At 25.8% G+C, this 15412-nt stretch overlaps 2 protein-coding genes and 1 long non-coding RNA gene across 3 annotated transcripts; 1 reads left to right on the top strand and 2 right to left on the bottom strand.

The window, feature by feature from the left end:
• Positions 1–1463: 1463 nt before the first annotated feature.
• LOC113554939 lies at positions 1464–1799 on the bottom strand. The gene has a single exon (XM_026959041.1). It carries the CDS (start codon positions 1797–1799, stop codon positions 1464–1466), a length of 336 nt encoding a protein of 111 aa, XP_026814842.1.
• A 3786-nt stretch (positions 1800–5585) lies between these two features.
• LOC113553248 lies at positions 5586–11651 on the bottom strand. Its single transcript, XM_026956471.1, has 10 exons — positions 11381–11651; positions 10982–11299; positions 9871–10472; positions 9608–9796; positions 9144–9410; positions 7527–7719; positions 7292–7461; positions 7118–7215; positions 6483–6678; positions 5586–6379 (listed from the first exon to the last, which is right to left on the bottom strand). The coding sequence occupies exons 1-10, from the start codon at positions 11505–11507 to the stop codon at positions 5858–5860; spliced, it is 2682 nt and encodes an 893-aa protein (XP_026812272.1). The 5' UTR covers positions 11508–11651; the 3' UTR covers positions 5586–5857.
• Positions 11652–12967: 1316 nt separating this feature from the next.
• LOC113553904 lies at positions 12968–15104 on the top strand. The gene is made up of 3 exons (XR_003405221.1): positions 12968–14365; positions 14440–14513; positions 14602–15104. It is a non-coding gene; the product is annotated as an uncharacterized LOC113553904 (long non-coding RNA).
• Positions 15105–15412: the final 308 nt, after the last annotated feature.

Genomic DNA, 15412 nt, shown 5'->3' with positions numbered 1-15412 from the left:
AGAATAAACGCCAACATTTATGTTTTTTAGAGGTTAAAAAATAGAATGTTTATTCTTAAATTTGTATTTTACTCTATCCAACTATACTTCAGGAGTAAAGCCATAACATATCTAACACTTAATATATTGGACATAAATATAATTATTTGTACAATACATTGCTACATACATTGTTTATTATCATTTTGAACATTACATTAGGTATTCAACAATGCATCGTTCTATGTACCTGTAGGATATATAGCTAATATTTTATGTACCTACCTACTTACCTACCTATTATTGATTTTCCAATATTATATTAAAGTTTATTATCGCTGTCTAATATGGATGCATGATATTATAGTCGTTTTCATTATAGTTACCTACACATCTACATACAATAGATATATAATTTGATATTATGATTATACCATATCGGATGAAACTATTCAGAATAATTTATTGTGAATAGTATCAACTACCAATAACTGTCACTGTGGACTGTGGCACTATACTCTTGCCAGCGAGATAATAGATACCTACCTACGCCGGATTTACACATGATACTTTTAATATTGACTTTGAAACAATTTATAGTAACTGTATCAATACTCAATAGACAATAATAGTATAATAGAAATACAAGTTTACCTTATAATCTGGTTTTGCAATTTAACGTTTAAAATACCTAGACGCAAGTAGGTACTAGGTATTCTCAGATCTCAGTGGTGTCACTTAAATATTTTTTAGAGGCATTGGCTCCAAACAATTATAGTGGATGTAAAAATATTTTTATATTTATAACCATTATCATTATTGAATAAATAATCATAAGTCAATTTCAATTAAATGTGTTAAATTGGCATTAAACCATTGATAAATGATAATATACAAATATACTTTGTTTTAATTTAGGAACCGGCAATTGGTAACAAAACTCGTGTTCGATTTTTATATGTTATAGAAATATAGAGGAGCTATGAATACCTAAATCTTATACATTGAAATCTGAAATCAGAAGATTTAATCTAGGTAACCGGTAACCTAACTTCCAAAAAACTTGGAAGATCATATTATTTATTATAGGCAATAGGTATTATTTGTAGTATTACCTAATCAATATATTTCTACACAAATTATTCATACTTATATCATATCATATCCATTCACTTAAACTAAAAACATGATCATAGGCGGAAATTTGCCATAGTTTTAGAAGGGGCTAATATTTAAAAATACTTTATTGCATATCAAAGCCGCTCTCTGAACTTGCAAGTATAATACATCATGAAAAAACTAAGCATGATTTATTTTAAACATATTATATGTGTTATAAATTTACTCGTACTTGAATTTTAACTTTAAATATAATATAAGATAGATAATAATAGTTATACTTATACAAATTATAAAGAAAAACTAAATTGTTAAATATTAATTTACAGTAACAACCTTGTTATCTAGTTGTTATATTAAAATATTTATTTTAAAACAATATATCTATATTTTATTTTTGCAAATGAATCCAGTATGACTTCTCTATCAATTGTTTTGGAAATATCATTTTTTATAATAATGATAGCTAAATTGTTGAATCTGTTTTGCAACATAGATGACCTCAACCATGTTTTTATTCTTCTCTTAGCTGAAAAACTACGTTCACGTGTAGACGAACTTATGGGGTGAGCGAGTGCAACTTGCATAAGCTTATATATGTTTGGATATACATCTTTAGAAAGTACTGAAGTTAAATCTTCTAATCTAATACTGCTTTTGCCAGTTGAAAATGTAGGTATGCAGTTTTTTGAAACACACATTTCTGATTTAACACTTATACATTTTACATCCAATAGCTCCTAGACAATAAACAATCATCTATAATTAACGAAATATCGATGTCGGCGCAGAGAAACCATAGAATAACGTGTAATGTCATATAACAATAATAATATTTTATGGTGGATCCAGAATATTAGCTTCAACCTACTTTAAAATGTATTACGCTATGGACTTTGTAATGGAATCAGAAACACCTACTACCTATTACATCAGATATTTTATTTTTTAATTTTTTTAATTTTATTAAATTTTTATTCCAACAATAATTGAATTGAAAGTTAATATTTTACTTATATTATTTTTGAGGAGGCTAATTTTTCTGTTAGCATTTTTTGAGGAAGCTAAGCCCCCTCAAGCCCTCCCAATTTCCGCCTATAAATATGAATACATGATTGAAAGAAATTAAAATATTTATACATAATATACTAAATCATAAACCAGCGTTATAAATAAAATACAATTTTAAAAAAATGATAGCACAATCTAATATTATTGAGGCACAATTAGGTCAACAAAAATTAAATTAAAATAAAATTGAAATATAAAATAATATCCTAATTAATACATACCTACTAAAAGTATTCCCATCTATACTTTGAATATTTTCTAAGAATTTATCATAAAAAGCTAGTTACAGCTAAGTACCCAATCAATAATTATATTATAATATATAACTATAGGTATATAAGTTATAATTTATAGTCCAATAAGATTTAAGTGAAAATGTAAAAAATATGATACCAACTAAAGTACACTTTAAACTTTAAATTACATTGTTACATCATAAATAGGTAGGTACCTAGTTATATGCTATTAATGGATGATATATATTGTATTCTGTGGACAATATATAAATATATTGATTAGGAATAAATCAATGCAATGATTTCTATTGCACTGAAAAATATTTCTTAATTTTATGTCCTATACCAACACAAAGCATACATTTTACAATTATTGTAGGTATTGATTACTAGGTATTATTATTATACATCTATTATCACAAAAAAAATATTTTAAATGTTATTTTTAAATTGTTAGTAAGATATATCTACTATATCTACCTACTAAGAAATATGGATTTTTTTCTCTTTATCAAAATATGTCATACTTAATGCTCGTTATGTTTTAAACTCGATTCTGTTATTGTAACACAATCATGTTAATGAAAATCAACGAACTAATGAACACATATGTTTAATTTAAAACCAATTTTTTTATTAAGTAGGTAGGTAGGTACACAGTAAATAATTTACAAAATAATTAATAGATTATAATTTATAATTATTAAAACTTAGGATGATTTAAGTATTTAACACATAATACACATTTTATTAAATTTAGTGATTTTAGAGTTGGGAGAGTATTATTTTTTTGTAGTCGAGTACTCGAAAGCAGTTGAATTTAAAAGCAGTCGAGTACTTGATAATAAGAGATAAAGTATTCAAAAATAAACGAGTATTCGGACACTGGTTGGTAGGTAGTAAGCAGGGCCTGATTTAATAAAATTAGGGCCAAGTGCACAATTTTTTTAGGGGCCCTCAAGTCAAAAAAATGTTCTAGAAAAAATCTACATAAAGATGGGTAATGTTGATAATAAAAAAAATATTTATATTTTAAAAGCAAGAGTATACTCTATGATTAAAAGTGTTAAATGCCAAAATACTTATCTCAAAACTCATAAGATATTTGTACAATATTTTATGTACTATAAATACAATTTAGTTACTTGGTCTAATAAATTAAGGACAATGAAAAGACAATACTAATTAAATAACATAACAAAATTATACTATATTAAAATATTAAAAATACTTAAGGATTTTATTATATGAATTTAAATTAAAATTAATTTTCAGTCTTTCATAAAATTAAATAAAAAATGATTAATTCCTATAATTTCTATTTTTATAACATTTTATTTATCATAAAAAAAGTTTAAATTAGTTATTGGGTATTAAATATTTCCGATGTTCAAACAATTTTCTATTATTATTATTTTAATATTTTGTGATGGTAAATGATTATTAATACTGGGGTGTGGAATGACAAAAATAACCAAAATTCAACTGACAATTTAATGATAAGAATATACTAAACTTTGAACATTAACAGTTGGTATTACATTTTAGAAAATACATTTTTATGGAATTAATTTGAAAAAAAAAAACAATTTTCTACAACTTACAGAGCCTATGGCCTTCCAGAAATTGGGGGCAAAGTGCAAGTGCTCCATCTGCACTTGCATAAATCAGGGCCTGGTAGTAGGTACTCGTATTTGATACGTATTTAAAAACAATAAAGGTTCCTAGTACTCAGAATTTCTAAATTGCACAAGTACTAGAATATTTTCAGAATACAGTGAAATTTCAGAATTCTATTATTGACAAATATAAGTTAAATATTATTTGGTAGGTTATTACCGTAATAAGTAGGTATAGAAAAAATTCGAAATTCCCTTAATTTTTTCATTAGGTATCATTGAATTAAAAATATTTAATAACAATCTATTTTTATAAATTCAAACAATGAACGTTCTCATTATTATTCCTTAGGATATTTTTATCGGAAATAGAGATATTTATAGTTTTTAATATTTTTCAATAAAACATTCGAACTCGACTCAAAATTTTTTCAAAGTCTATTTTTTGCCCAAATCCATACTGCATAATTTCATATCAGAATAAATTGAAAATATTTCCAATTTAGTATAAAAATAAATAATAATACAATGGTTAATGGCCATGATTTAGATATCTTTGCTACAGTAGAACAAAAAACATTGGTAGACGATAGACCGTTTACTATAGATATATATATATATGTATACAGTGAAATCTCTTTATAATGAATCTGAAGAGACCAAGAGATTTCTTTCGTTAAAGAAAATTTTCGTAATAGAGAGGGTTTAAAAAAAAAACACTTTTTTAGAAATTACATCGATAATAAAATGAATATATTCGATATCAATAATAATGGTATTATTACGATATTAAAAGTAGATAATGAAAGAATATAATCGATCTTGAAAATTTCGGCATTTTTGGCGATTATTTTTATAATTTATAATACTTAACAGGTAAATTGTGAAACATAAAATATTGTTTTGTTATTGAAAGTGACTATACGTTATAGAGAATGAATGGACTAATGGGTTATAAAGCAAACCAACCATTATTATGTAATATTTACGTTATATAGAGTTTTTCGTTGTAAAGAGTTTCCACTGTATATAGTTAAGTAGTACACATAATGGTAGTAGACCGCATGTTAAAAAAATAGCTACAATTTTATTTCAATAACATAACCTAGATTATAAAATTTAAATTAGATAAAAACTTTGTTTTAATTACATAACAATTGAAAGAAATGTACATATGTTCATATTTTAATTATATATATATATATATATATAATATATTAAACATTTAAATATGTATAAAAAATAATAATAACGTTGTCTTAAAAAAATAAAAATATTACCTATGTGGTTTATTATTTTTTTTAAGTCGTGATTACAATTATTTAATTATTTAAATATTTACAAATTGAGTAATTTTTATAACAAACTTTATCTAAAAATTCAATTTTATTATCTTTGAAAAATTGATTTTTACATTTTATACAATATAAATAATATAATGAAGACAATATATAAGTATATTGTTAAAAACTATACATACAATAAAAAATAATAATATTAATCTTATGTATGTAATTTAAAATAAAAATTCTAATAAAATTCATAAATTTAAAGGAGAAAATAGGAAACAAAAATTAAAAACACAATCATAATAATGATTACATCCTAAACCAGAATCTGCAATAATATAATAGTATAATAGGTTTACAGTAGAGTTGGACGAATACTCGACTGAAAATAATTTTAAATCGAGTTCAAGTACTTGACTCAACTACTTGTATTACAATTTTCAAGTACTCGCTTATTTTCGAATACTTATCCCCTTATCAAGTACTAGATAGCTTTTGAGTACTAGCCCAACTCTAGTTTAAAGCAATATGAGATAAAACATAATTATTGACAATCTAAAAGATCAGCTCCTTCAATGAAGCAATTTTGTGATTGACCAATTATGTCATCCAACATTGAATCTAAACCTGACCTTGTTGATATAACCCATTGTGTCTTAGCATCACATTCATTAAAATCATAATGACAAGTAAAATTACAAAAATCATTTATCTTTAAATAATCATCAGTTTTCTGATGAAGACAAATATCATTTGGATAAATACTACTAAGGTTAAATGACTTTAAATTTGGCAATAATTCACAGTCACTAATTGTAGTAATAGAATTTAAAATCCTATTAGATGAATCAATTTGTCTGGGTTTTTTTTGCTTGGAATCAAAACTATTATCTACGCTTCCATCAATAATATTATGCAGGCAATTTTCGGGTTCAAGTTTTAATTTCGAATTTAAGCCATATATACTATGAGTAGAACTTATATAAGTAAGCAATTTTTTTGTTACATTTATTGCTTTTTTTTGTACTACCAAATCATATTCTTCTTTCAATGCAATATAAAGAACCTAAATTATAAAATTTATATTATTAATATAAAAATATAAAGTATCAAAACATATTGATTTGAATGCAAATTAAAAAAAAAAAATGTTTAATCAATCAACTCACATGTAAGCAGCCTGTTGCACTTAATTTGACAAGATTGTCATTTAGTTTTTCAGAGTTATTTTTTTTACAAGATTCTTTGACAATTTTATGAATAACAGAATCCCAAAAATCATAAGTAAATGTTTTTACTTCCCAGAGTGGATCTTTGATACTTACATGTACCATTACAATGCATATTTCATTAAATAGATTATCACTGGAAATTAATAATACAAAAATATTATCATCATATGAATATATACAAATTTAACTATAAACTACATATTAACAATCAATTATTAATAATTTTTAATATTTTCATTATATAATAAAGACAAATTTTATTCTAAAACAAATTATTCATTTTGTGTTTTTATACAATATAATATATCTCAGAGATTATTTTGTTCATTCTATCAATTGCTATAAATATTATTCTACACTTTAACTACCTATCATATTTAAATATTAATATAATTGACCAGTTGGACCACTCAGACTTATAATAATTTATTAGTTAATAACGAATACTAGTAATCACAATACCAGGCTCTATGAATAGTGTTTTAAATAACAAAATGGCATTAATTTTATTCCTTAATATATAATAAGCATTAAATAAATTGTTTCTATTATATGAATATAAGATAACATACCTGAGCTCATTATACACAAACAATGCAGTGATGAGTTTTACTATTTGTCGTCTAATGATACCTTCAGATTCACATTGCATTAAGTTTAAACAATGTGTCTAAATAATATAAAAAACAATGATCACCTTAATAAAAATATTAATAATCAATTATAATTTATAATTATATACTTACTAGTAAATCTGAATCTTTTAAAGACATTTCCCAAATGTCTGACACAGAAACCATTTCTTCTAAACATTCAAGAGCTTTAGATCTTACAAATGGATCACTGTCATGTTTAAGAGTATTTATAACAGTTATTGACATATTTTTTTCCAAGATGAGTTTGATAAAACAATTCCCTGATTAAAATAAACATAAAATCTTATTACATACTAACAATGGTAACATTGTTAATTTAACTTACCAGAACTGTGCTTAGAAGCATTTACTAAGCTTCTAATACACTGTAAACAACTATCACGGATTTCTGGTCTGGTATCCAATAATAAATTATTAAGTGTAGTACACAGTGTACTAAAATCTGCCAAATTATCTGTACATAGTACATTTCCTTTGCTCATTTTATTTAATGCAGTACTAATTAATTTTAAACCATTCTGTAAACATGTATAGATGCATTAGAATATTATTTATATTTAGATATTATTTATATTTATATATTTATGTTACTGTGAATGTCTGTAATTGGTAAATACTGCCTATACCAAAATGATTGGTGAATGTCGACATAAGCGTGCGCAGGTCTTCTTAACAGGGAGGCAATACCTTAGCTAAGGAGGTCCAGACTCCAAACCCCTCCCTTGATTTTTCCCAGCTAAGACCTTGATGAGAAGCAACAATAATTTAAATAAATCCTCACACAAAATCAAGTATAAGGTTCTATTAAACCATAGTATTGTTCTATACGGTTAAGAGTTAGGTTAAACATAAAATTACCAAAGGAGTTTTCAATAAGTCCTTTTTAATAATAATATCTTTTACGATCAAGAAGTCATAATAAAAAAAATTAATAAATATAAAACATAATTCGAACAACTTTTATAATAGCTAATATTATGTTTTATTAAAGTTCCATATGCAACGTCATTTAGCAGTAGGGTCTAATGTTTTAAAAATTTATATTACTTTTTTATACATTTTAAATGAATATTTTTTTTTATTTGGATCCAAAATTAAATTTTGATAAGGATTGCTATGTATGTGACATCACACAAATTATAGATTTTAATATTATTTAATATTTACTTTTTTCAAATAATATAAATACCAGTATACTAATATTGAACATTTGAACATATTATTTAAATATTATCAAAAATTGGTAGGTATTAATGTATAATGTAAAATCTTGAAGAAGCAGGAAATTTCGCAGTGGAGGCAGTTGCCTCTCCTGCCACCCCCGTTTGCATGCCTATGAATGTCGACATATTGATTCAAATTATACTCATTGTAAACATTCATTAGTGAATGTTTGTACTTCCAATTTAATTTAATTTTAATGTAATCTTGGGATAATGGGAAAGTACAAAAATAATACAAAGTAAGCCTACTACCTATACAATATTAGATACTACACAAGTAGATAATTTTTATAAAATATTTAATACCTTACCCAAACAACTTTTATAATATTTTATCTTGATTAAGGCCTTACTATACTGTTATTTAGTATGCTTTTGTCATTCAGCTATACATATAACATTGTATTGAATAAATTGATTTGCATAACAACTAACATTTTTTTTATATATATACACCATAAATCAGTTTATTGTGTACAAAGGCAATTTGATATCAATCGCTTATGTAATAAGAGATCAAACAATTTTGTAAAATAAAATAAACCTAATTTAAATTAATATATTATATATAATATTAATTACATATATTATTTAATAATAATGTTGTAATTTATAAATTATCTTTTATTTTTTTTTTAATTTGTTAGCATTAACTAACTGCAGACATTCACTGTAATATCATACACATATATATTGATATTTTTAATTAATTACTTTACCTGCAAGAGAGTAGAATTATGACAAGATTTATGAAAAAACTGATTATGGCTCTGTACAAGTGGCACAAATAATATATTTTGTGTGGTAATTTCAGTAAATAATTTACACTCTATTACTTTTGCCCAACATATAAATATGCATGATAATATTTCTAAAAATTTGTTATAAATTGAATTTTGATCTTGATTCTCTTCTAACCAATTATCAGAGTTCAAAAACTGTTCAGTTAATGTTGAAAAAAAAATGATTAAATAATCCAATGACACCTATAAATTATATAATATATAAAAATATTTAAGATTTTTTATACAAATATCATTAACAAATTATAATCAATGTATTTTAAACAAAAAAAAGTTTTAACTAAAACTGAAATAGCTTTTTTTTATGACTATATTATTTCTCAAGTTAAGAAATTAATATACTATAAAATAAGAATTAATATTGATGTAACTAGATTTACCTGTTTGAGTATATGAACAATGTCTACAATGTTGAGTACAGAAGAAATAGCCACTTCATTTAACATACAATCATAATTATTGCAATAATTTAAAATATATTTGGATTCAATTATACAACTTCTATCATATTTTAACTTTTCATACTTAGAACACTGAAGCCAATCAGTGCATTTATTTAATGGTATCAACTATTAACACAAATAATAAAAATAAAAAATATATTAATAGATTTTAAAGTCTTAAGAATAAGATATTTATTTACCTGGCCGATAATTAATTCCTTTTCAAATATTGTGTTAGTTCCCAATTGTGCATTACTAATGTTTGCATATCTTATTGCTTGTGTATATAAGTTGTTAATTTGTTTATATGAATGTATGTTTTTTGGCATATTCATATGGGAAAAAATCAATTTTAATACATATTCCAAGTCAGAATGATGCCAAACAGTAAGACAATCAAATATCAAATGTAATGTCATATAGTTTTTTAATAGCAATGAATTCACATTTAATAATCTTTGAATATTCACTAATACATCTGATAAAGAAAATTTATTAATTATGTTTTGGACAACATCGGATTCATATTTAGTTCCAATGAATTTTTCTAAAGATAAAATTAACGTTTTCACATTAACATTATAGGCAAAAAAATGTTTTATGTCTTGATGGTTGGCAATTAGATCATCAGTTTTATTTAAGCTGTAAAATAACTCTTTAAGAAGAGGTTCACAATAATGTGCCATTTCATAATCAAATGATTTATAAATTAAATCGGCAATATATTGACTAGATTGAATTTCAACATATTTTGCTGGTACAATTAATCCACGAATAGCAAAAAGTATCATTTTCCATAAACCTAAAAATGTAAAATCATAGTTAATTACATTAATAAATAAACAATCAAAACCGTATTAAGTAAAGTATGTACCAGTGTTCAATTTTGTTATTGAGTTATTTTTTAGCTATAAATAATTTAAGTAAATTTTGGTTATATTCTCACATTAATAGGTTTATAATATAATAAAGTATTAACTATACATAATAAAAGAACAACACTTGTTTATAACAGATGCCTTGACATATAATTGTGTACTACATTTTCGTGACTGGTGGCTGTTGCGTATGTACAAAATATATATTATATATGAAATTATATTTGAGTTTGATCAAAGATTATTGTCTATTATTAAGGTTACAGGGAGATATAAAACTGTCTATGTCCGAAACAGGAAAGGACCACTATAGAGAAGTCAAAATTCATTAGAATACTTATTTTTTTGTCAGGACATTATATTTATTAATTTATTATGCATAGGTGTTAACTAGGATGAGTTTCACTTTTATTTCACTTAAATTAAGGATTACCTTCTTGGAAAACATATTCAAGACCTTGTTTATGAGTATTCAATGTTTGCAACAACGACATGTAGGCATTAAAAATTGAAGACTCTTTGAGATCAGATCCAACGTCTAGCTGATTAATCATTGATTGGAGAGTACCAGTCTCGATGAGTGCGACCAAGCCATCGGCATTTTTCACCAATATGGCCAAGTATTTAAGGGAAAAAGCGTACAGATGTATCAAAGCATTTCTAGACACTGGAGTTCGATTCCGATACAAATTTAAAACGCTGGCAAACCATTTACAGTGAGTGTTGATCGGTACTGTTTTCAGCAAATCATCTAAAACATTAATGTTAACTAGACATGTATACTAAGTCACTCATGCCACCAAAATATATTTATAAACGGCAAGCTACTTACCAGCGACCTGCAAGCTTGTCAAAAGTTTTTCCAGCAACGTTTTATCTTGTATATCAAAACCATCGACCAACATGCAGTCCAACGCCGTCAAAAGTTTTTCAACCGTTAGCGGGAGGTTCGACGACATGATCGAGGATCGAACCGCGTACGGGACTATGATGACAACTTAAATAAATAATACCAATAATAATGATATAATAATTATTACAGGAAATATTTGAACAGTTCAACAATCACGAATTCGCAAGCATAAAAATCAAGTAGAACGAAATTTAAAAAAAATAAGATAAACAACATAATCAAAAAATCCGGCATGGACTGATACACCGTCGATCGTGATCACAGATATCACAGAATATTCTGTGATAATATGATAAGTCATGGCCTGATAACAGAAGAATTGTACAAATATTACGAACTATGCAATATTGTAATATTATGTAGTTCGTGAACATAATCATCACACCAAAAACACTTCGTTATAACTCCATGTAAAAAAGCTGTGAATGATGTGCTAAATTTTGAATAATTTGTAAGATAGGTAGGTTTGGTATTAAATATTAATTTATATTTTAGATGATTAATGGAAATTACAATAAAGGTTGTATTGTTGTGTCAATTTGTTTACACTATTCATAGCACCTACATAAAACAAAACTTGAGATAAATGTTTATTTCAAGTCAAATAAAGTCTTAAAAATAATTTATTTAATGTCTATAAACATATTATTTTGAGTAAAATAAATATGCAAAATCGCACAGAAATTTGTCAAATCAGGATAGTCATCGAAAAATTCAATGATTTAAATCAAAACATTTGTTTGTTGTCATTCGGTCAATTTTGGTTTTAGAGCCATAGTTAAAAGGTCGAAATGACTTAAAAAAAATTGGTTTATCTGAATTTGGCATTCAAAACACCTGTTGCTGTTTAAAAAAATGTATGTTGTGATGCGCGTACGCACACTGAACTTACTGGCTAGTAATAAACAACGTTGTACCTACTCGTTTTCGGGGAGACAGTGTTCGACAAAACACAAAACTCCAATTTAGTTCATTTGCAATTCAGAGTTTAGACGTCAAACACTATACAAGAAGAATTTATTTTAAAATATCTGCAGACTACGAATCAGCCAACATCAATGAAATCGAATTTATTGTCTCACTTTTATTATTAGTCAGCGATAATAATATTATCGTTATTAATATGATGATTTCGTGCAGGGACGTATGTGGTATTATTTTTTTTGGCGGGGAGGATGTTTTTGAAAAGTAGAACTTTTTTAATAAATATACAAAAAATTTTTTTTTAATATAACCATTTATATAACAAAATAAACATTAAAATTGAATAAGTAAATAATCATACAAGTAGGTTGTTCTACTGTTGTTCTCTGTTAAATGTATCCTCCCCTTAAATTTACATGTAAAAATCAAACGACTTTTATATAGACAAATCGCCAATCCTAGAAACATGTATTAATTAAACAATATAGGCAACTTGCAATACACATTATCATTGGTTATCTTGTTATCAAATATTATAATTTAGAATCAACTACAGATAACACATTTTTAATATATTTTTCATGACAAAATACATTTTGTCATGATTTTTCTATCTTTCAATTATTCTAATCTGATAATACATGCTAAACACTAAACAATAGATTCGTTTAACTCATGAACTACGAATGCTACGGGTTTGTCGTAAAGGCTACAGAAAACGTTTCCGCGGAACTGCTGGAAGAGTTCAATTTACCACAAGAATCCGTTATTTTCCTTGGTAATGAGTCTTGTCAAGACATAGCCAAAAGATTCGTGAATGAAGTGACAAAAATCGCAAGAAGAGTTGCTTGATAAAACAAAAAAACACATCATAATGACCAACGAAGAGGAAACAGCTCACGAGGTGACAGACTCATGCAATTTGTGTAAATGTAATTTTTCCATCAAAAATAATAAAGTGAGAGATCACTGTCACTTATAGAGCAAATTCAGACAAACATCATTGTGTAATACCTGCAACCTTAAGCTTCAAATACCGAATTTCATACCATGCATTTTACACATTTTATCGTAACCAAGTTGGGTTACGATTCCAAAACTATTCCGGTTAACCCAAATAGTGAAGAAAAATTAATTTTCAAAACACGTGACCGAGAACTTTTTAATAAAATTTATAGACTCGTGCTGTTTCATGGTATCGAAACTATCAACACTTGCAGACAATTTAATAACACCTGGGTTCGAGAAGTTCAAAGAGACAGCAAAACACTTTTACCGCAGATATGCAGCTCATTACTCGTAAAGGTGTATACCCTTATGAATATACTGTTAGTTGGAATAAGCTCGAAGAAATGAATTTACTAGGAATAAGTGATTTTTATAGTACACTAACAGAATCTAATATAGAAGAAGACCATAATGAATACAACACTGTATGGAATCATTTTAAATGTAAAAATCTCGGAGAATATAGTGACCTTTATCTCAAAATCGATGTTTTACTATTGACTGATGTATTTGAAAACCTCAGTGACATGTGCATTTCAACATACAATTTGGATCCTGTTTACTATTATACCGCTTCAAGATTCAGTTTCGACTGCATGTTAAAATATACTAACATCAAACTAGAGTTACTCACCGAATTTGATATGCAATTATTTTTTGAAAACTCATCTGCGGTGGGCACACAACAAGCTAGCAGGAGATACGTTAAAGCTAATAATGAAAATACCCTAGATTATGACATGAAATAGCCTAAATCGTAGATAGTTTATCAAAACTACAATAACTTGTACAGGCGGGCAGTTTTTGAGAAAACCATGGAATCTATGAGGAAATGTATTAAGATGCAACTAGTTTCATGCTTAAAAAGATAACAAAAACTTCTGAATAAACATTGCACCACATACAGCAAAAACCTAGCTGTTATTTTGCTGGAAAATAAAATTATCAAGTTCTGCAAACCAATATATATAGGTAACTATTAACTTACACAGACAATTAATTTTTTTTCTTAGAGTTATTAATTTCTTTATTATTTCTTTTTATAGGTTTTGCAGTACTAGACATAAGTAAGACACAGAAACATTATAACGACAAAATCAAGCCATGTACATAAGTACAGGTAAATTATCATTATCATTATTATTACTATTATTACCTTATTCATATATTAAATATATAAGAAATTTTCTTTATTTTGGATTCTTTAGTATATTATATCCAGACTGACGACTTTTACAATGATTTGGTGAATAATTCTAATTTGCTCGACCGAATGAACACAGCAAATCTACCCCGTGAACTGTAACTATCCATGTTACATTGATAAGAGGAAGAAGATTTTCAGACTTTTTTCTGATGAAACTGATGGATGTATAATGAGAGACTTTGTTGCACCCCGAGCAAAATCCTATGCTTAAATTTTATGAGATAAGGAAAAAATTAAAGCGGAAGGCATCATATCTCGTGTGGTTTTTAATCACATGACATTCAATGATCATTTGAATTGTCTTTTCAATGATGATTAAAAAAACAAGTTTAATCTGTGTAGGGAAAATATTTGTATCGAATCATTCAAACCATCAAATCCAACAAAGTATGCTTCAACTGACAAGATGACAAATAGATAGTACAATCTGATAGAATACATACCTACGCTCAGACACTTTAAAATTGATTGTTAATATTATGTCTAAAAGGAGATTTATTCACTTTTTTGTTTTAGAAAATTATGATGTTATAAATATTTTTTGCAAATATATTTATATGAAAATAACTTTGTTATTACATGTTAATGTGTATTGTGTTTCAATATTTTGAACCTAACCCCGTCATTTGATTATACCTTGTAAGTGCAGGTAACACACACAGTATAGATAAATACAATATTGTCCAAATATACTTTTTATGTGTTTATTAAAAATAAACATACAATATATATATTGTTTATACTACTTGTTCTATTAATACATAAAATATTATAACTTCATTATTCATATAAAAATATTATAATTTTAATAA

Source organism: Rhopalosiphum maidis, chromosome 2 (assembly GCF_003676215.2).
Source record: "Rhopalosiphum maidis isolate BTI-1 chromosome 2, ASM367621v3, whole genome shotgun sequence".
NCBI lineage: Eukaryota > Metazoa > Arthropoda > Insecta > Hemiptera > Aphididae > Rhopalosiphum > Rhopalosiphum maidis.
Note: the sequence above shows the minus strand (reverse complement) of the source record. Positions and strands in the feature narration are given on the sequence as shown.

Excerpts from the sequence above, each read along its gene's own strand:
- LOC113554939 (XM_026959041.1), bottom strand. The coding sequence starts at position 1,799 with ATGTGTGTTTCAAAAAACTGCATACCTACATTTTCAACTGGCAAAAGC.
- LOC113553248 (XM_026956471.1), bottom strand. The coding sequence starts at position 11,507 with ATGTCGTCGAACCTCCCGCTAACGGTTGAAAAACTTTTGACGGCGTTG. Across the intron at positions 10,473-10,981 it reads TGAATATGTTTTCCAAGAAG|GTTTATGGAAAATGATACTT; the intron begins GTAATCCTTAAT and ends TTACATTTTTAG. Across the intron at positions 9,797-9,870 it reads AGGAATTAATTATCGGCCAG|TTGATACCATTAAATAAATG; the intron begins GTAAATAAATAT and ends TTGTGTTAATAG.